Source organism: Mobula birostris, chromosome 8 (genome assembly GCF_030028105.1).
Source record: "Mobula birostris isolate sMobBir1 chromosome 8, sMobBir1.hap1, whole genome shotgun sequence".
NCBI classification, from domain to species: Eukaryota; Metazoa; Chordata; class Chondrichthyes; order Myliobatiformes; family Myliobatidae; genus Mobula; species Mobula birostris.
In genome coordinates, this window is record NC_092377.1 from 160,028,152 (window position 1) to 160,049,127 (window position 20,976).

The following is a 20,976-nucleotide window of genomic DNA, read 5'->3' on the forward strand; positions in this document are numbered from 1 at the left end:
TTCCTATAGTGGGGAGGGGGGGTCTAGAATGAGAGGGCACAGCTGCAGAATACAAGGACATCCCTTTAGAATGGAGATGATAAGAAATTGCTTTAGCCAGAGGGTGGTGTGTCTGTGGAATTCATTTCCACAGGTGGCTGAGGAGGTCGAGCCATTGGGTATACTTAAAATGGAAGTTAATAGGTTCTTGTTTAGTAAGGTTGTCAATATTTACGGGGAGAAGGCAGAAGAATGGAGTTGAAAGGGGTAATAAATCAGACATGACGGACTGGCAGAGTAGACTCGATAGGCCAAATGTCCTAATTCTGCTACTACGTGTTACGGGCTTATTTAGGTAAATGCTCACCAGCTTAGTTAATAAGAAAGATCTGATCACTTTCACAGGGTTGTACTTGAGGCCCCCCTCCCCAGCCCCCAATACTCAGAGGGAGGTGAGAGTGTGGAATGAGCTGCCAGCACAAGTGGTGCATGTGACCTCAATTCAATGTTTAAGATGGGTACCTGGATGGAGGGCTCTGGTGCTGGTGCAGGTCGATGGGACTAGACAATTTAAATGGCTCTGCACAGACTAGATGGGCCAAAGGGCCTGTTTCTGTGCTGTACTTTTCTATGACTCTAGTAAGCGGGAATTAGAGGAGGAAATATATAGAGGGAATTTGCAGAAAGGTGTAGGAATTTGGATAGGTACATGCATAGGAAAGGTTTAAAGGGATATGGGTTAGACACAGGCCAATCACTGACCAGTGGGAGAAGCTATCCCTGATTTTCTTTCCTGAAGATCCTGGCTGTTGTTACTGGCTTCCAGTTCATGCACTTTACAAAGACTTCAGCTCTACACCTCACTGACCAGTGAGGTACTAAGACGTTTTCCACTAGCAAATGTAACAAGTATTAATTCTCAGTATTATTTATTTATTTACTTTTTTTTTTCTCTCTCCCTCTCTATTTATTTTGTCTTCTTTTGCACGTTGATTGTTTGGCAGTCTTTGTGTGTAGTTTTCCAATGATTCTATTGTATTTCTTTGTACTTACTGTGAATGTTGGCAAGAAAATGAATCGCAAGGTTGTAAATAGAGACGTACGTACTTTGACTTTGAACTTTCAGATGAGATGTTAATCAGAAGCCCATCTGTGCTTTCCTTTGAACGTAAAACTATCCCTGATATTATCTGAAGTGCAGGGGAGATATCCCAGCCAATATTTTCTCCTCAGTCCATTTCTACTCATTATTATCCTGATGTTTGTGGAATCTGGCTCTGCGGATATGAGTAGTAATATTTTTTACATTGGACTGGTGACTTGACTTTGCTGGTTCCCAAGACACTGAGAAGGGGCTGAAGAAACGTGAATTTCTTTTTGTTCTGTTGACAGGAGCTCAGACTTCCTGAGCTCATGACGGCAGGCATTCCAGGAACAAAAGGCGACGGCTGTTACGATACGCACCTGACCATGGCAGCCTCCAGGGGTTAGATGCTCCAACTCTCCAGAATACGGATAGCTGGCTCAGGCCCCTCCCACTAATTGGCGGCCATGTTTTGACGCCAGGATTTTAAAATTTAAGGAGCACTTGAACTGAGGTTCAGTGCTCAATCATCAGCTCGACTTTGGGTTTTCACCTAGTGTCCAGTTTAGGATCCTGTCCTCGTTTCAGTCTTGTCTTGTGTCTCGATTCTAGTGTTGGACACTCCAGCACCTGGGCCCTAGCTATCTCAACTAGGTCTCTTGTTGCAGTTGCACTGTGCTCCAGACAAAGGCAATGAGCCCATGTCATTCCTGATGGATTTTCCCCACATGTTCGGACCAAGTTGGTCAAGTTTTGATATGGTTACTTGTGTTTTCCTCACGCTGATCAGGAAAATCTGCCTTTCTGGGGACAGGTACAAGAACTGACCTCTGTCCTGATGGGACATTAGTAGACCAAGCAATTGTTCAGCGAAGGCACTGTGATTTTCACATGTGACCTGTCAGTTCAAGGGTCACCTCAATAAACCAGCTGCAGGTACCATGTGTACAAGGAGAGCCCCAGGGCACCCAATAAATGCAAGAGCACAGCAAGAAACTGCATCAGTGTTTTCAATATACAATGTCTAACATGAAAGTTATTACAATTAAATTCATATTCTTGGCACCAGTCATAAATAGTGTTGCCTTTCAGCGAAGAAAGCTGTGGGCAGCCTTGACCCCTTGTCCATTTGCCCACAGTACGACACCCTGAAGGCTCACCTCCCATGTTCAATCACTGGCCCAGTTACCTCAGTCCATGGCCAGTCAATCACTCTCCTGCCATTGGCCTGGTGACTTTTGCCCTGTTAAAAGTGCCATGTAGACGTAAGTTGTTGCTGCCACCACGTAGATGGTGGGAGATGGTTCCATGGCTTTAACAAAGCAGGGGACGGAATGGGGCTTACTCACCTCCTGGGTCTCTGTCTTTGCTGCAGTATCACAGAGTGGCCAGCAGGGTGCAATGTTCTACAAGTGATGCTGCCTACATCAGCAACGCACACAAAATGCAGCAGCAACTCAGTAAGTCAAGTAGATCAGGGATTCCCAACCTTTTTATTTATATGCCATGACCAATCCCATTAAGCAAGGGGTCCCTGGACTTGGTTTGGGAACTCCTGCTGTAGAGGGAAATGAACAGTTGACATTTCGGGTCAAGACCTTTCATCATGTAATGTCAACTGTTTATTCCCTTCCATCGATGCTGCCTGATCTGCTGAGTTCCTCCAGTATTTTGTGTGTGTTGCTCAATATTTCCAACATCTGCAGAATCTCTTCTGTCTGAACCTGACCAGGAGTGGGAGTTTCCTCCTTCGTAACTTTCATAGCCCCACTTCAACCCTGCAGTTGGGATGGTTCATATACAAGTTCTCGGGACTTGGAACTGACATAAGAATATGGACTATTTACCCCTCTCTCCCACTCCCCACTACCGACTCCATCCTAACATGGATTGTTTCAGGCCTTCGTTTAATTGCTGGATTCCAGTCCCTGCTTTCAAGGAAGCCTTGAAGATTATTTATTATTATTAAAACAGAAATACTGTTAAGTTCAAGACAATACAAAATTTATCTTCACTAATACTGATTGCTTGTACATTCTGTAATATGCATTGAGGAATTAATTCTGTAAAACTCTATTGATCAGGTCTATGGCAGATCTACCAGAATATTGGATTTTATTTCTAATAATAAACAAATCCACTTGCAACTCTCTTTGTTTAGTTGTTCCACAGTAGTCTGATAAACACTAGAGTAAACCAGGTGTGTTTAAAGAGAGTGGGAAACAGAACAAGTTGAGTTTAAAGGGACATTGGGAACCAGTGCCCCAGGGAGTGTGAAGTAGGGCCCTGGAGAATAGGAAACTAATGTGGGAACTGGAACCGGAGAGTGGGAAATGAACGTGGAAACTGGGACCGGAGAGTGGGAAATGAACGTGGAAACTGGGACCAGACAGTGGGAAATGAACGTGGGAACTTGGACTCTACAGTGAGAAATGAATGTGGGATCTGGGACCAGACAGTGAGAAATGAATATGGGAACTGGAACCGGAGAGTGGGAAATTAACGTGGAAACTGGGACCGGAGAGTGGGAAATGAACGTGGAAACTGGGAGCAGACAGTGGGAAATGAATGTGGGAATTCTGGAGAGGGCTCTAGAGAGTGGGAAGAGCATACAGAAATAGCACCCAATGAAGCAAGAGCCAAATTGATTTCCAAGTAGTTAAAAAAGCCATTTGTTAGAGTTTTAGTGTACTTCCAGAACATGGCATCTCGGAGTGAGGTCTGAGGCAGAGATACAGGAGCCATCACTCCCCAACAGTTTGCATCAGTGTAACTCCTACAACTGTCTCCAATCCCTGGCTAACCGGGAATCTGCCCTTTGGTGTGCCCAAGCCAGAGTATTGATGTTGACTGTATCAGTTGCCATGGGCTGCAAGCCCTTGGCACCATCTGGTAACTGTAGACATTCACCAAGCCACATTTCTACAGCAACTCCTTCACCAAGGCTGCACCCAGCAAACCAACATTACTCTTTGATGGTGACCTGGTTAGCTAACTGGAAGACCTGGTGACCAGTCACTATTAATACTGGCTACTAATCTTGGTGAACCAGCTTAGACATCTGACCTAACAAAAGAATTCTTCCATGCAGCAAGTTGCCTGAATTAAGGTGGATGTACTAGAAATTCAATTCAGCATCTCTTGCTATGACTCCATTAAAGTGAATAGAGTCATAGAGCACTACAGCACAGAAACAGGCCCTTTGGCCCATCCAGACCATGCTAAAATGTTACTTTGCCTAGTCCCATCTAGCCGCATCTGGACCATAGACTTACATGCCCCTATCCAACGTATCAATCCAAATTTCTCTTAAATGTTGAAATCAATCAAACCTGCATCTACCACTTCTGCTAGCAGCTTGTTCCACACTCTCACCACCCTCTGAGTGAAGAAGATCCCCTTCTCCTTAAATATTTCACCTTTGACTCTTAAACAATGACCTCTAGCTGTAGTCCCATCCAACCTCAGTGGAAAAAAGCCTGCTTTCATTTATCCTGTCTACATCTCTCATAATTTTACATACCGCCATCAAATCTCCCTCGGTCTCCTACACTCGGCGGAAAAAGTCCTAACCTATTCAACCTTTCCCTATAACTCAAATCCTGACAACATTGTAAAATTTCTTGTGATTGACTGGATTCATTCAATGCAGATATATTCTTGACATACAAGATCACAAATTAGTTTCTAATCTATGGAAAGATAACCCCGCCAGAACCAACCAGGTTTCTTTTCTTCCTGACCTGGCTTCAATTACTGGTACCTGGTCATTTCTGCAGTAGATTTTGGCTGGTAGCCAACAATGAGCTGGAAATGGAAACATGCTTTGCCTTCCAACATCACCACTATGAACTGCAATATTGGCTAAGGACTTTGGCCAATGGTGATGACCAAAGGTTCGGAATGGAAATAGGTGTCCAGTACTCCTACATGTTTCCTCCTCCAAAACGACCACAACTTTGTCATAGGGTTTGGAAGCTTGCGTACCTCAAAGCCCCAGAAAGCTATGTTGGCTGGATTCAGGGCTTTATGCTTTGGCTCTTGGTAGGGTCACCCATGCCAAACAGGTCAGAGCGCAGAGGACAGACTAAAAGAGGTCCGCCGGCCCTCCAGGTTCAGGGATTCAACTCAAGGCTAACAATCCTGACTGGTAAAACAAAGCTGTTACGGAAACAGCAATGAAAAAACCTTTCTACATCTGATTGTGACAGTATTCCTGAGCCTCCGCCCAGGACTGGTATGACTGATAATAGTGAAAACCGAGCTACTGACATGATGAAGGAAGCCCCGAACTTTGCCGGAGATGGAGGGCCTAAGCGCCAGTGGCATAAGGGGCAGTAAGTTCGTAGGTTCATGGACAATTTAGAAATCTGATGGCAGAGGAGACAATATTGTTCCTAAGATGTTAAGTGAGATTTAGAGCTTGCTTCAGCTCCAGAGGAAAGTGGTGAGGCCAAATTGGAGTACTGTGTGCAGCCTTGGTCCCATACCTCCAGGAAAGATACCGTATCAATAAGGTTGAAAGAGTACAGAGGCAATTTACAAGAATAATGCCAGGACTTGAGGAACTGAGTTACAGGGAAAGGTTGTAGAGGTTAGAACTTTATTCCCTGGTGCATAGGAGAATGAGGGGAAATTTGATAGAGGTATATAAAACCATGAGAGGTATCAATGCAAGCAGGCTTTTCCCATTAAGGCTGGGTGAGACTAGAACAGGAGGTCATAGATGATGGGTGAATGTTTAAGAGGAACTTGAGGGGGAACTTCTTCACTTAGAGGATGGTGAGAGTGTGGAACTAGCTGCCAGTGAAAGTTGTGGATGCAGGTTCAATTTCAACATTTAAGAGGAATGTGGATAGGTACATGGATGGGAAGGGTATGGAGGACTATGGTCACTGTGCACATTGTTAGGTGGATTAATAGTTTACCATTAATAGATGGGCCGAAGGGCCTGTATTGGTGCTGTTGCATTCTATGACTCTATGTACCTGGTAGCTCTAGATTCAGTGGAAGAGTTGAAATCACAAAGTACAACTGAACTCGAGAGAGTTTCTCCCCATTTGCTGCTCACCTCATCAACGCCGTCTCCAACCTGATCTTTGCTCTTCAACTTTTTTTTCTTCTTGTCTTCTTCTTTCTTCTTGTCTTTCTCCGGTAGGATGTCGTCTAACCAAGCGAGGTCGTGCTGGGAGAAGACCAGATCCAGCATCTTTCGCACGAGGATGAGTGCAAGGATCTAGCACAGCAGTGGAAGTCGGGGTTAGACTGTGCAAGGGAACGTTTGTGCAACAGCAACATAACAATCGCTAAACTAATTAATACAGAATGCAAATTCCTTCATCGTAGAGAATTGAATCACGCTGCGAGAGAAACTTCCAAATTTCTGAAACCACTATTGAACGCTGTATTGGGCTGTAACTAACAACAGAAAGAGACGGGTCAGAGGGTCACATGCCACTGGATGGTGCTGTGGATTTCACTTGTCCCTGCAGTTAACCCTTATGCACTCAGTGGCCATCTTATTAGATATGTCCTGCACTTAATAAAATGGCCACTGAGTGTACGTTTGTAATCTTCTGCTGTAGCCCATCCACTTCAACGTTTGACGTGTTGTGCATTCAGAAATGCTCTTCTGCACACCACTGTTGTAACGTGTGTCTTTTTGAGTTACTGTCGCCTTTCCGTCAGCTTGAACCAGTCTGGCAATTCCCCTCTGACCCCTCTCATTAACAAGGCATTTTCACCCACAGAACTGCTGCTCATTAGATTTTATTTTATTTTGTGCACTATTCTCTATAAACTCTTGAGGTGATTGTCTGTGAAAACCTCAGGAGATCAGTAGTCAAACCTCCCTGCCTAGTACCAATGGTCAAAATCATTCCACGGTCAAGGTCTCTTAGATCAGATTTCTTCCCCATTCTGATGCTTGGACCGAACAACAGTTGAACCTCTTGACCATGTCAGCATGCTTTGGTGCATTGAGTTGCCGTCACATGATTGGCTGATTAATTATTAGCATTGACGAGCAGGTGAGTGAGTGTAGATGACCTCTTTCCCCGCCACTGAGTCTTGTCCACATTTCCCATGGTAGGGCTATCAAAAACAAGAGGACACAAGTTTCAGGTGAGAGGATGGAACTTTAAAGGGGTTCTGAGGGGTAATTTCTTAGAAAGAGAGTGGTTGATGTCTGGAAGAGAGGAGATGGTGGAATCAGATACAATTACTACATTTAAGGGGCATTTAGACAAACAAATGGACAAGGCATGGAGTGATAGAGTCCTAATATTTCCTTTTCAAGTGAATATCTAAAACTCTTTTGGAAGTTGACACTGAGACTGATCCTAACAGTTAATGTGTCCCAGATTCCAACAACTCCCAGAAGGTAACCTTTCTAATGTATCTGCCTTTACCACCATCCTGGTAGTGCGTTCTATGCACCCACCACTCTGTGTGTCAGAAAATCCCCCGCAAGAGAAAATCTGCAGATGTTGGAAATCCAAGCCAGACACACAAAATGCTGGAGGAACTCAGCAGGCCAGGCAGCATCTATGGGAAACAGTACAGTCGATGTTTCCGACCTCCATGGATGCTGCCTGATTCTGGTTCCTCCAGCATATTTTGTGTGCTCTGTCATCCCCTTTTACTTTCCTCCAATCACCTTAAAGTTACTCGGAACAACGTTACTGCGCCTTTCTGGTCACTGTCTCTAACTCCGGGAACTCTCCACAACAGCACTTACGGAGCATCTTCACCACAGAGACAGTAGCAGCTCAAGAAGGCGGGTCACAATCTCTTTCTCAAGGTCTACATACTGATGGACCATAAATTCTGGCCCTGACATCCTACAACTGCAGTTGGATCTCTCTCATGACCGGTGACGTTTTACTTTGATATAACTGGGCATTACTGTTAATTGCTGGTGCATTGGGAGCAGATGGGACCTGGGTTCTATGAAGGAATCTCCAGGTACACACCCCTGTACAAGGTAAGTAGGCCTGTCTTATCGTAACTGTGATTTGGACTTCTGATTTACACATATATATATCTAGGGTGTCTAAGACTTTTGCACAGTAATTTTATGTATTGCACTGCTCTGCTACCATAAAAAAAATTTCATGACATGTGTGAGTGATGATAAATCTGATCCTGATAAGGGTCATTGTTGTGGACTGTGAGTGGGAAGGGGGCAGGGAGAGGGGAAAAGGGGAAGGGAGGGGAGAAGCAGAGACATTCTGTAGTGATCAATAAACCAATTGTTTGAAATCAAATGATCTTGCCTGGTGTCTGAGGGCTGGATGTATCTGCCCCCATGCCCCCGCTACCCCTGGCATTCCTTCTCTACCACCTGTCCCACACACCTCCCACTGCACTCCACCCTTGCCGTTCCCAACACCCTTTGCCCCTGCCAGATTTACAAATTTGCTCTCTGCTCCATGTTGACAAATACAGTACTGTGCAAAATTCTTAGGCACCATACTTATATATGTGTGCCCAAGACTTTTGCACAGTAGAGTATGGCTTCAGTCAAAATGTCTATTTTTTTTTGTTCAAACCTCTGCATTGGTATAATGCTCATGGCTAAAGTAACACAGGTGTGAAGTGATGCATCTTGGGAAGTTAAATACCCATAGGGCACATACAATAAATTGTCAGGTGCTAGGAAACATTGGTGAGCAGAGGGACCTTGGGAACTTCCAGTTCCACTATAGACTGTCAATTCCACACAAGTGGCAGCACAGGTAGTTATGATGGTGAAGAAGGCATATGGGCATGCTTGCCCTCCCAGGATGGGGCACAGAATATAGGATTCAAAGTACAGGTACAATTATTATCAAAGTATGTATACGGTATGCAATCATGAGATTCATTTTCCCATAGACAGGCAGGAAACAAAGAAAGCCATGGACCCTGTTGAAAGAAAAACATCAACACCCCCCATCCCATGCAAAAAAAAAAAACAAATCAGGCAAACAGCAACAAGAAGCTGGGATGTTAAGTTGCACTCTACACTCTACTGGTTAGATTACACTTGAGTATTGTCTGCCGTTCTAATTAATATAACAGATTCTACAGGAACTCAAAATCCAGAGTAACACACAGAAATGTCATGAGGAAGGGTCTTGGCCTGAAATATTGACTGTTTATTCCTCTCCATAAATGCTGATGCCCTGCTGAGTTTTGTGTCGTGTGCACTCGACGGTGCTCTATGGGAAAGATGTGGTTGTGCTGGAGAAAGTGCAGAGGAGATTCTCCAGCATGTTGCCTGGATTGGAGGACCTCACTTACCTGGAGAAATGAATAGATTAGTCTTGATTTCCCTGGAGTGAAAGAGGCTGAGGGGTGACGTGATAAAGGCATAATTTTAAAAAGGGTTAGACAGAGCAGAAAAACAGAATTTTTCCTCATGGTGGGTATATTGCAAATAAGAGGACTTAGGTTTAAAGTGAGGAGAAAGAGTTGTAAAAGAGACTTGAGGGAAAAGTTTTTTATGTAAGATTTTATTTAGAGATACAACATTTGAATAGCCCCTTTCTGTTTTGTGGATGTCTGTGAAGAGTACGAATTTCAGGTTGTATACTGTATACTTTCTCTGATATTGAACCATTGAACAATTTCGGCCTAACGAGCCCATGCTGCCCGATTGCACCCATGTGATCAATTAACTTACCCGTACATCTTTGGAACATGGGAGGAATCCAGAGACCCCGGAAGAAGCCCAGACAATGAGAACATACAAACTCTTTACAGGGAGAACATACAAACACTTTACAGACAGTGGTAGGAATTGAGCCCCGGTCGCTGGTGCTGTAAAGCACTGCACTAGTCAGTACACTACTGTGCCACTCTGGATCTCCAGCAGACGAGGTAATAGAATCAAAGACAATCACTACATTTAAGAAATATTTGGACAGGCAGTTAAGAGGGTAAGGCAGAGGAGGATACAGATTAGTGTGGCTGGACAAGAAGTTCATTATGCACTGATGTTTGTACAACTCAATAGCCCATACCCCCTCGTCTCTGGTTCTGTACGCTCCTGAAAAACTGGCCTCACATGCATTCCAGGGAATTCTCACTCATCCACTGGTGGGTAGTCTTCCAGCTGTCCAAGCCCTGAGGTCTAGAGTTCAGTCCCTAAACCTCTCCATGCTCTCCTGCTGTTGGAGATGCTTGCAACCTACTCCTGTCACTCCGCATTTTCCCCCTGACTTGTCTGAGCAGACTTGTGATTTGTGTTTTTTCCACAGCACTGGTGCTTGATGAATGTAGGTTGTTGTTGTGGTTTACAGCCAATTGCTCTCATGCGCAGTTGCAAGATGCTGACACGCCTTACCATAATGGGGAAGATGATGGCCGCCACAGTCGACTTTAGGACCCAGAGGATGGCCAGGCAGATGATCTGTACCATGGTGAATAAGTGGACCCGTCGAAGGGGGACGTGCCGAAGGTAGATGTAGTCAGGCTGATGCTTGGACGGCATGAGGAACAGTTTGCATCGATCCCAGAACTGTGTGGGGGGACAAAAAGAGCAGCGTTAAGGAGCCCACCAGGGAGAACTTGATTCCAGTTGGACATGCAGGAAATATTTTGTTTCAGTGCTGCAGTCTCCACTCAATGTGCCGCTCCATATGCAGTCAATTTTCCAATTTCAGGCACCTTGCTCACACTTCAACCCAGGGTCCCTCTCCCTTTGTTCACCTCGTCCATCCCTTCCTTCCCCATTGCCTGGATATATCACCTTCAAACATCTGCCCATTACCAATGTGCCTGTCTGCCTGGGCATCTCATAAACACAGGAGATTCTGAGCATGCTGGAAATCCAGACTAACACACACAACTTAGTAGGGCAGGCAGCACCTGTGGAGAGGAATAAAGAGTGGATGCTTTGGGCAGGGATGGAGGGTCTCGGCCAGAAATGGCGACTGTCTATTCATTTCCATTGATGCTGCCTGACCTGCTGAGTTCCTCAAGCATTTTGTGTGTGTTGCCTGGACATCTTCTCCCTTGGTTCACTATTCTCATCCCTCTTCTTCATCAGGTTCCATCTGCTCATTGTTCCCCCACCCCCTTACCTGCTTCAACTTATCACCCAGAGGGCTCTGTTTCTACCTACCCCATCCTTGCCCCACCCTGGATTCATCTGTTTAACATTTTTAAAAATATTTTCTCCAATCATTCACCAGCTTCTGTCTCAGTAGGTTGCCGTAGGTTACAATGGGATATAGACAGGATGAGAATTGGCAGATGGAATACTATCTGGAAATGTGTGAAGTGTGATTCACTTTGGTAGATCAAGCTTAAAAGCAGAGTATAAAGTCAATGGAAGGATTCTTAGCCGAGTGGAAGGACAGAGGGACCTTGGGGTCTACATCCATAGATTCCTCAAAGCTGCCATACAAGTTGATAAGGTGGCGAAGAAGCCATACAGTGTGTTGACCTTCATTAGTCAAGGGATTGATTTCAAGAGCCATGAAGTAATGTTGCAGCTCTGTAAAGCCCTGGTTAGGCCACGCTTGGAATATTGTGGTCGATTCTGCTTACCTCCTTAAAGGAAGGATATGGAACCTTTAGAAGGGGTGCTGAGGAGAATTTACTCGGAGGCTGTCTGGATGAAAGAACATGTCTTATGGGGAAAGGCTGAATGAACTTGGGCTTTTCTCTTTGGAGTGAAGGACGATGAGAGGTGATTTGAAAGAAGTGTATAAAATTATTTGAGGCTTAGACAGACTGAACTCTCAGTGGTTTTTTTCCCAGGTCAGCAGTGACTAATGTGAGAGGGTATAATTTTAAAGAGATTGGAGGAAAGTATGGGGGGAGGGGTGGGGGATATCAGTGGTAGGCTCATTACACAGATAGTGAATGGTGAGACCCTGGAACCCACTGTCAGAGGATGGAGGGGATTAGAGATGGATACATTAAGGACATTTAAGAAATTCCTAGAAGGTACATGGATGAAAGCAATATGGAAGCTTATGGGCTCTGTAGGATTGATCTTGGAGGAGGATAAAAGGTTTAGCGGACATTACCCTACTGTGCTTTTCCATGTTCTAAAACGACCCACATCCCCCTCCTGGCTCCATCTGCCCATCAGTCCCTGCCTCACCTGCTTCCACTTATCACCCACCTCTGCTTCACCCCTCCCTCTCACTTCCATATACCAGCTGTCTTCCCATTACACTCTCAGTCCTGATGCAGGACCCCGGCCTGCGATGTCAGCTGGCCCTCTGTCTCCGCAGATGCTGCTGGCCCTACTGAGTTCTTCCAGCAGTTTGTCACGGGCTGCAGGTTCCAACTCCTGCAGTCTTCTGTGTCTCCATACATAATGTTGGAGCAGATCCAACTGGAGAAGTGGGATGTCCCTCTCGGCTGTGACTGATTTTTGCTACTAGGTGGACATCGGGGAGGGAATGACTGACTGCAGATGCGGGAGGTGAAACAACAAGGTCAGATATTGAACAAGGAAGAGAGAGATAGAAGAGAGATAGACGAGAGAGAGAGAGAGAGAGAGAGAGACAGACAGACAGACACAGACTCAGAGAGGGACAGAGGGGGAAATCACTACTGCACAGTATAGGCTTTTTGGCGCACAATATTGAGCCAACCTCTTACCCTACTCAAAGATCAATCTAACCCTTTCCTCTCTGTTTTTCTTTCATCTATGTGCCTATCTAAAAGTCTCCTAAAATCCCCTAATGTAGCTACCTTTACCACCACCCAGCCAGTGTGTTCTACACACCCACCACTGTCTGTGCTAAAAAGTCTACCTCTAACATCCTTTTTTAACAGTTTACTCTTTGCAATTTTATTCCTGTTAGGTGCAGTGGACATAGAGAACCAATTACAAGCAAACAACTTATGTATTATTATCCTGGAGGAAGAGAGCTCGTGATTGCCAAACGCTCTCGCAATGCCGCAGAAAACTGGCGATGTACAGCAGAGAGTTCCCCGGAAATCTTATGGAAAGAGAGATGAGGTAGGAGGGAAAATAGAGGAGAATTGGTGGAGTACATAAAACATGGTAGAGTGAGAAAGAGAGAGCTACAAGAGTCTTCACAATCTAAGGATAAACATACCTGAATACCATTTAAAGAGGCCACACCCATATAAAGGAAGACTCCGTATAGAACTGCCATTGGAATGTACTGAGGATAAACAAAGGAAACAATTAACATTTGACTGAGAGATGAAGGTAACACACAAAATGCTGGAGGAACTCTGCAGGCAGCATCTATGGAAATGAATAAACAGTTTACGTTTCAGGCAGAGACGCTTCTTCAGGACTGAGAAGGAAGGGAGAAGCCACCAGAATAAAGCGGTGGGGGAGGGGAAGGAGGATAGCTGGAAGGTGATAGGTCAAGGGCTGGAGAGGAAGGAATCTGATAGGAGAGGAGACTGGACCATAGGAATCATGAGGAAGTCATTGTTATTCTATTGAAACTTGCACTCTTCCTGGCTATAGGCTCATCATCTTCATCATCACTTTTATTGGTTCCTTATTGATCTGAGAAAGTCCTGGGTATGACTCTAAACTGCAACTGGTGATGAGGCTCTGATTGGGGACTTTCAGAGCTTTGGGGAAAGTGGAGTTACCCCTTAGTCATTCATTGCTCCCAGGGCCGCTCTGACCCGGAACGGTAGCACCTGCAAGGGTTCCTGCTCAGGATACGAACGAAGGCCAACAGCAGATCCGGCAGGTTCAGTAACTGAACTTATGACGGAGAAGGCGGATGAGCTAGGACCTCAAATGACAATGGCTATAGTACAGGCAGATGAACATTTGGGAAGAGAAATGGCGATTCCTTCAGTTCGCCCAATGGTAGGCAACCATCGTTGTCAGATACTAGGTTTTCTAGAATCTATTTGCTAAGAAAACCATGGTCAAACTCACAAAGTGTACCACACAACAACAGAGTCAAGGGGATCTTCAAGACAATTCTGAAGGTGCTTCGTTCAGTAAGGTTGATTCTGGGCAGCAGGGGATCCCCGACCATCATCAAGCTACTGCTCATAAAATTCAAGTAACACAAAAGAAATTTTTTTTGCCACTTGGAGTGTAAGAACCCTGTATCAAGCAGGAAGATTGGACAATGTGATAAATGAAATGGAAAGACTAAAGATTAACATCATGGGATTTAGCAAAGTTCATTGGATAGGTGCTGGAACATGTCAGAATAGAAATAAAACACTAGTTTATTCTTGTGGAACATCCCATACTAATGGAGTAGGAATTCTTATGGATGAAAACATGGCAAAAGTGTTTTAGGACATTGGGCAATATCAGAAAGAATGCTCCTTGTTAGATTCAGAGGACAGCCATTTGATTTAGCAATCATACAGGTATATGCATGCACCAACAACAGATGGAACAAATGAGGATATAGATAAATTCTATGAAGAGCTTGAACAAGCAAAGAATGGATGCAAATCTCAAGATATTGTTATTGTCATGAGAGATCTAAATGCTAAAGTAGGACAAGGTGCTGGTGGAAATACCATAGGAAAATTTGGACTAGGGGAAAGAAATGAAAGAGGTGAGAAATGGGTAGAATGGTGCAAGATGAATAATCAGGTCATTATGAATACCTACTTTAAAAACTATCCAAGATGCTTGTGGACCTGGAAAAGTCCAGGTGATAACACCAGAAATCAAATTGACTTTATTACTATAAACCAAAGATTTAGAAACTCAGTGACTCAATGCAAAACATATCCAGGTGCAGACTGTAATAGTGACCATAACCCAGTAGTATGTCATGTAAAAGTAAAACTTAAATAAACTAAGGAAGCAACAACTTGAACAATCTCTTGACTACTCGCAATTAATTAAAGAAGAAAACTTAAGACAAAAATTTACAATTGAAGTAGGGAATAGATTTCAAAGTCTAGAAATTGAATCTGTTGAAGATGATAGCAATCATGTAGAAATGAAGTTTAACTCTCTGAAGGATGCCTTGGTAGAATCAGCAAAGTCAGTGGTTCCTAAAAAAGAAAAAGCACAAAGAATAAATGGATGACAGATGAAATCAAAAATCTAATGGGAGAAAGGAGACAGAAGAAAGCAAATTCTAAAGAATATAAGTCCTTAGATAAAAAAAGTTAAAAGCTTATGTTAAAAAGCCAAAGAAGAATGGTTAAACCAGGAATGTGAGCAAATAGAAAGAATCCCTATTACTGATTCAAAAAGGTTATATCAACAAATCAAGAATATCACTGGTAAAAAGCTCCTCTGTTCTTCAGGTGGATGTTTGAAAGCAAAGGACGATGCCATTATCATGGAAAAAGACGAGGTTATGAACAGATGGACTGAGTATGTTCAGGAATTTTTTGAAGATGATCGAGGCAAAAAACCAGAAATTAAGAAGAACATTGAAGGTCCAAATACTTTAAAATCTGAAGTTCCTAATGCAATAAATAAGATGAAGAAAGGAAAGGCAGCAGGTCCTGATGAGTTAGTAACAGAACAAATTATCGCCCTTGAAGATTATGGAATTGAAAAACTTATTGATTTAATCAATGACGTTTATGAGACTGGAATAATACCAGAAGAGATGAAAAAAATCAGTATTTATCACTCTTCCTAAGAAACCTGGAGCAATACAATGTGAATTACATAGGACCATAAGTTTAATGAGTCATATCACTAAGATACTTCTAAGAATTTTGATGACAAGAGCTCAAAGTAAGACGCAGGCTGAAAGAGGTAAAAACAATGTGGTTTTGTGAAAGACAAAGGTACAAGAAATGTGATATTGATGTTGAGGATACTATCAGAACGAGCTATTCAAGTGCAAAAAGAACTGTTTGTTTGCTTTATCACTACAGTACACAGAAGCATTTGATAAAGTGAAGCACAATAAGTTGTTTGAAATATTACAGGAAACTCAAGATCTAGATTCGAAAGACCTCCGCCTAATCAGAAATCTGTACTGGGAACAAACTGCCGCTGTAAGAATAGATGGAGAAGTGAGTCAGTTTATGAAAATCAAGAGAGGCGTTAGACAAGGGTGTGTTTTCTCCCCTGATTTGTTTAATGTATACAGTGAAACAATATTACAAAAAATAAGAGACATCTTGGGAATCAAAATTGGCAGTGAAAACATCAATAATTTCAGATAGGCAAATGACACTGTGTTAATTGCAAGTACGGAGGAAGAACTACAAAACTTAATTGACATAGTTGTTGAAAAAAGTGCAAATATGGGTCTATCTATCAATTGCAAAAAGACAGAATGTATGGTGATATCCAAAAAGAAGGAGAATCCTATCTGCAGGCTGAAAATAAATGGGGAAGACATAAAACAAGTAAAGAACTTTTGCTACTTAGGAAGCTGGGTGACAATAGATGGCAGGTGCGACATGGACATCAAAAGAAGAATAGGGATGGCAAAAGACACCTTTACGAGAATGAAGAGTATATTGACCAATACTGAACTAGGTATGACAACCCGCCTCAGAGTACTGAAATGTTACGTTTATCCGGTTATGTTATATGGCTCAGGATGTTGCACAATATATAGTAAAATGAGGAAATGAATTGAAGCAGCAGAGAAGTGGGTTGCAAAGAATATCATGGATGAAACGAATATCTAACGAGGATGTCATGAACAGAGCAAGCACGATAATGTATGAGATCATGAAAAGGCAATGTGACTTCATTGCACATGTGATTAGGAAAGAGGAGTTAGAGTGCATGGTAATTATGGGAAAGATTGAAGGGAAGAAAGCAAGAGGAAGGCAAAGACAAATGATGATGGAGACAGCAGCCAGAGAATTGGAAATGAATACCAATGAATTGATCCACTTGACCCGAAACAGGAGTGTGTGGGCCATGGAAGTCAAAGCTCAAACTGGGCATGGTACCTGATGATGATGATGATGTTGGTTGATTTGAGATGTGGGGTTCTGTCGGAACCCATGATGTACAGTTCAAAGTACGGTTCTCTGCAATGTGTGACCTGGTGCTTCGCTATCTCCAGGAGCGGCCTGGAAGACATGTGCCTTCGGGGAGCAACCCCGTAGACGACCTGGTTCTCCACCGATTTCGTTGACTGAAGCATCATGGGAGACTGAAACACTGAGCGAGCAGGTGGTCTGTGCTGCTGGCGGAAGAAGGTCTCTGTCATTGACCGATCCCTCCCTCTCTCTCTCTAACTTGATAGAGAGTGAGAGCCTGTCGGTCCCTGAACTGGGGGGCTTGGAGAAGCGATGCGGAAGATTGTACCATTGGAACAGCGAGCTGCTGGTCTCCACTCTCGGTGTGGCAGGCAAGCAACTTCTCTCTCCCTCGATGGAGAGAGCCTGTATGAGATACTGAAGTGTGGGGTTATGGAGTAGTTTTTGATGGATTCCAGATCAGTGTCTCTTTGGGGGGCTTCTGCTATTGCTTGCATGGTGGGAGTGTGGGGGTGGGGGTCGGTGTCTCTCCTTTTGCAAGTATGGGAAGAGTTTATGCTTCTGCTGCAGCTTGTGCTTGCAATGGAAGAGGGAGGTTTTGGGGTTCTGATGTTTCTATCATTCATCTTTTGGGGGTTTCTTGTTTCATGGATGTCTGCGAAGAGTAAGAATTTCAGGTTGCATACTGTATACATTCTCTGATATTAAAATGAACCATTTTAACCAAGATCAATCATTGATCTTGGCATGCTTACCTGACCTAATTAATTAGATTTGAGCATCAGTGTGCAAAGATGGGATCAAGTTTGCAGTTTTGGTCTTTCTGGAGAGACAAAAGTTAACCAAAAGCAAATGAATTGCTGACTCTATTTTGCTCAAGGAAGGCTATTCTAATCAAAAGGTCCACCCTGAGCATCATGCCTGCCTGATCCATTTAATCGGTATTGAATGTCAGTGTGCAAAGATGGAATCAAAGTTACAGTTAAGTTTATTATCAAAGTACGCACAGTATATATTACCATTTGCATTCGCAGCAAAATAAACACTAAGGAATGCAATAGAATCCAAGTTATTGGGATGTAGCTATTGTCTTATTAATTAGGTTAGCTAACAGCAAATTTATTACTGACTTTATTTCATACAAGGAAGGTTATCCCAGTCAAAAGGTTCAACCCCAGAATTGGTTAATAAATTTACAAGTAAATCCAGTCAGGAAACAGAAGCAGATGACTCTACACTCATTGGTCACTTTGTTAGGTACAGCCGTCATGAGCCCTGTGGGCCTCTGTGACTTGCCGTATAGCATTGGACTTCTGAGTTTCCAAACCACCTGTATTTACTAATTGTTAGAGCCTTTAAGCCCAGGTGCTCTCTGTTTAATATTTTTTTTAGATTAGATTATGAGGACACGCAGTCCTCTTTTATTGTCATTTAGTAATGCATGCATTAAGAAGTGATACAATTTGTTCCTCCAGAATGATATTACAGAAACACAAGACAAACCAAGACTAAAAAAACTGACAAAAACCACATAATTATAACATATAGTTACAAAAGTGCAAAGCAATACCATAATTTGATGGAAGAACAGACCATGGGCACAGTAAATTGTCTCAAAGTCTCTCGAAAGTCCCATCATCTCACGCAGACTGTTGAAGGAAGCTTCCAGCGCCGCAAACTTGCCGATGCAGCATCCTGGAAGCACCCGACCACAGTCTGATTCCGTCCGAAAACTTTAAGCCTCTGACCAGCTCTCTGACACCAAGCACCGAGCACCATCTCTGCCAAGCGCTTCGACCTCGGCCCCAGCAACAGGCAATAGGCAAAGCTGAGGATTTGGGGCCTTCTCCTCCAGAGATTCTCGATCGCACAGTAGTAGCGGCAGCGAAGCAGGCATTTCAGAAGTTTCTTCAGATGCTCCTCCGTGCTTCTCCATCAAATTAGGATTGTGCACGGCATCCTAGTTCACAAATATGATATCAATTCAGAGCGGCCGCGCGTGCTGCATCGTGCCACCATCTTCTCCTCCCCTCGCATCTTGTCCCCAATCTTGTCTCGTTAATTGTGACTGGCATGGGTTTCCCACAGGCTATGATTATTTAAAGGGGACTCCTGTTTCACACTGGGTCAGAGTCCTTGTGGAGAAGAATTTGTCTCACATTGTTGCTTGTTTGTACCTCTAATGCTCTGTTAGTATTCCTATGTTTAACCTCTTCTTTCCGTCTCTTCATGGAGTGTCTGCCACTTCTCCACACCTGGGTCCAGTCTTACGAGGTCGCGCCTTAACAACAGGAGTGGAACCCAGTGTGGTCTTCTACTGCGGTAGCCCATCCACTTCAAGGTGATGTGCATTCAGAAATGCTCTTCTGCACACCACTGTTGTAACGTGTGGTTATTTGAGTTACTCTCTCCTTGAACCATTTTGGCTGTTTTCCTCTGACCTCTCTGATTAAGAACTGCCACTCACTGGATATTTTTTGTTTGTTTCTTGCACCGTAAACTACAGAGACTGTTGTGTGTGATAATCCCAGGAGATCAGCGGTTTCTGAGATACTCAAACCACCCCATCTGGCACCAACAATCATTCCATGGTCAACATCACTTAGATCACATTTCTTCCCCATTCTGATGTTTGGTCTGAACAACAACTGAACCCCTTGACCATGTCTGCATGCTTTTATGCAAAGAGTAGCTGCCACATAATTGACTGATTAGATATTTGCACTAATGATCAGGAGTACCTAATGAAGTGAGCACTGAATATATTTGGCTGCCATTGCTTGCTGGTTTAGTCATAGCTCCACTTAAAAAATAAAGGGTCAACTGCTATGTTGTTAAAAGGAGAAAGAGTATGAGGTTCCCTGAAAGAACTGAATCAGCCTGAATTCTCACCTTCAGAATTGGAGCCAGGAAGACAGAGACGCCCGTGAGAATGAACACAACAAGACCAGTCAGCCTTTGCTCCCTGCAAAAGGAAAATGAACAGGTGAGGAACGGGAAAATACGTGAAAGATCTCCAATAAAGCTACTTGAGAGTCACAGAGTGATTCCGCATGGGAATAAGCCTTGCAGCCCAGTCAGTCTGTGACCACCTACTTACACTAATCTGTAATATCCACTGCTTTGGTCCAAACACAATGCAAGACACCAAATTCCCAGGCATGAGGCAAGAATAGTGGGGGGACCTTTTAGAAAGGAGATGAGGAGGAATTTATTTGGCTGGAGAGTTGTTTAGCTATGGAATTCATTGCCACTGGCGGCTGTGGAGGCCAAGTCATTGGGTATATTTAAGGCAGAGGTTGACAGATTCTTGATTCATTAGGGCATAAAGGGATATGGGGAGAAGACTGGAGAATGGGGCTGAGAGGGAAAATGGATCAGCCATGATGAAATAGCAGAGCAGACTCGATGGGCCAAATGGCCCAATTCTGCTCCTGTATCTTATGGTCTTATGGTGATTTCCCATAATGTCAAGGCAATGCCTGAGTAAGTATGACAACTACATCACCAATAAACTGAAGCTGAACCCCCCCCCCCCCAACTGGTTATGATTAGAGTTCTCACAAAGTAAGATGGCTGTAGTTCTTGAAAGACACTTATCCCAGCCATCCTGGGCCATGGTTGCAGCACCTTCAGCTCTCTCATCATGAGGTCAGAGAGTGTATGTTTGCTGGTGGTTGTATAATATTTCATTCTGTTTGCAGCTTCTCAGATAAAGAAGTTCTCTGCGTCTGCATGCAGCCCAGACAAGGGCTGATAGATGACAAGGAACATATTTGCCAGGCAACCACCATGCAAAGTTCAAAGTAAAATTTATTATCAGAGTACATACACGTCTACACATACAACCCTGAGATTCTTTTCCTGTGGGCATACTTACCAAATCGATAGAACAGTAGCTGTAAACAGGATCAATGAACAAAATATGCACATGCAAATATAAATAAATAGCAATAAATAACAAGGGTATGAAATAACGAGTCCCTAAAGTGAGATCATTGGTTGTGGGAACAGAAATAGAA

General features: G+C 43.6%; 1 protein-coding gene across 1 annotated transcript in view; it reads right to left on the reverse strand.

The window, feature by feature from the left end:
* Nucleotides 1-20,976, reverse strand: part of LOC140201872 (electrogenic sodium bicarbonate cotransporter 4-like) — a 133,655-nt gene that overhangs the window by 16,444 nt on the left and 96,235 nt on the right. Inside the window, exons 19-22 of the mRNA XM_072266624.1 lie at nucleotides 19,847-19,919; nucleotides 13,135-13,203; nucleotides 10,395-10,568; nucleotides 6,144-6,299 (exon numbers count right to left, since the gene is read on the reverse strand). Of these exons, the coding sequence (XP_072122725.1) occupies nucleotides 6,144-6,299; nucleotides 10,395-10,568; nucleotides 13,135-13,203; nucleotides 19,847-19,919 (472 nt within the window). The remainder of the gene's footprint in view (nucleotides 1-6,143; nucleotides 6,300-10,394; nucleotides 10,569-13,134; nucleotides 13,204-19,846; nucleotides 19,920-20,976) is intronic.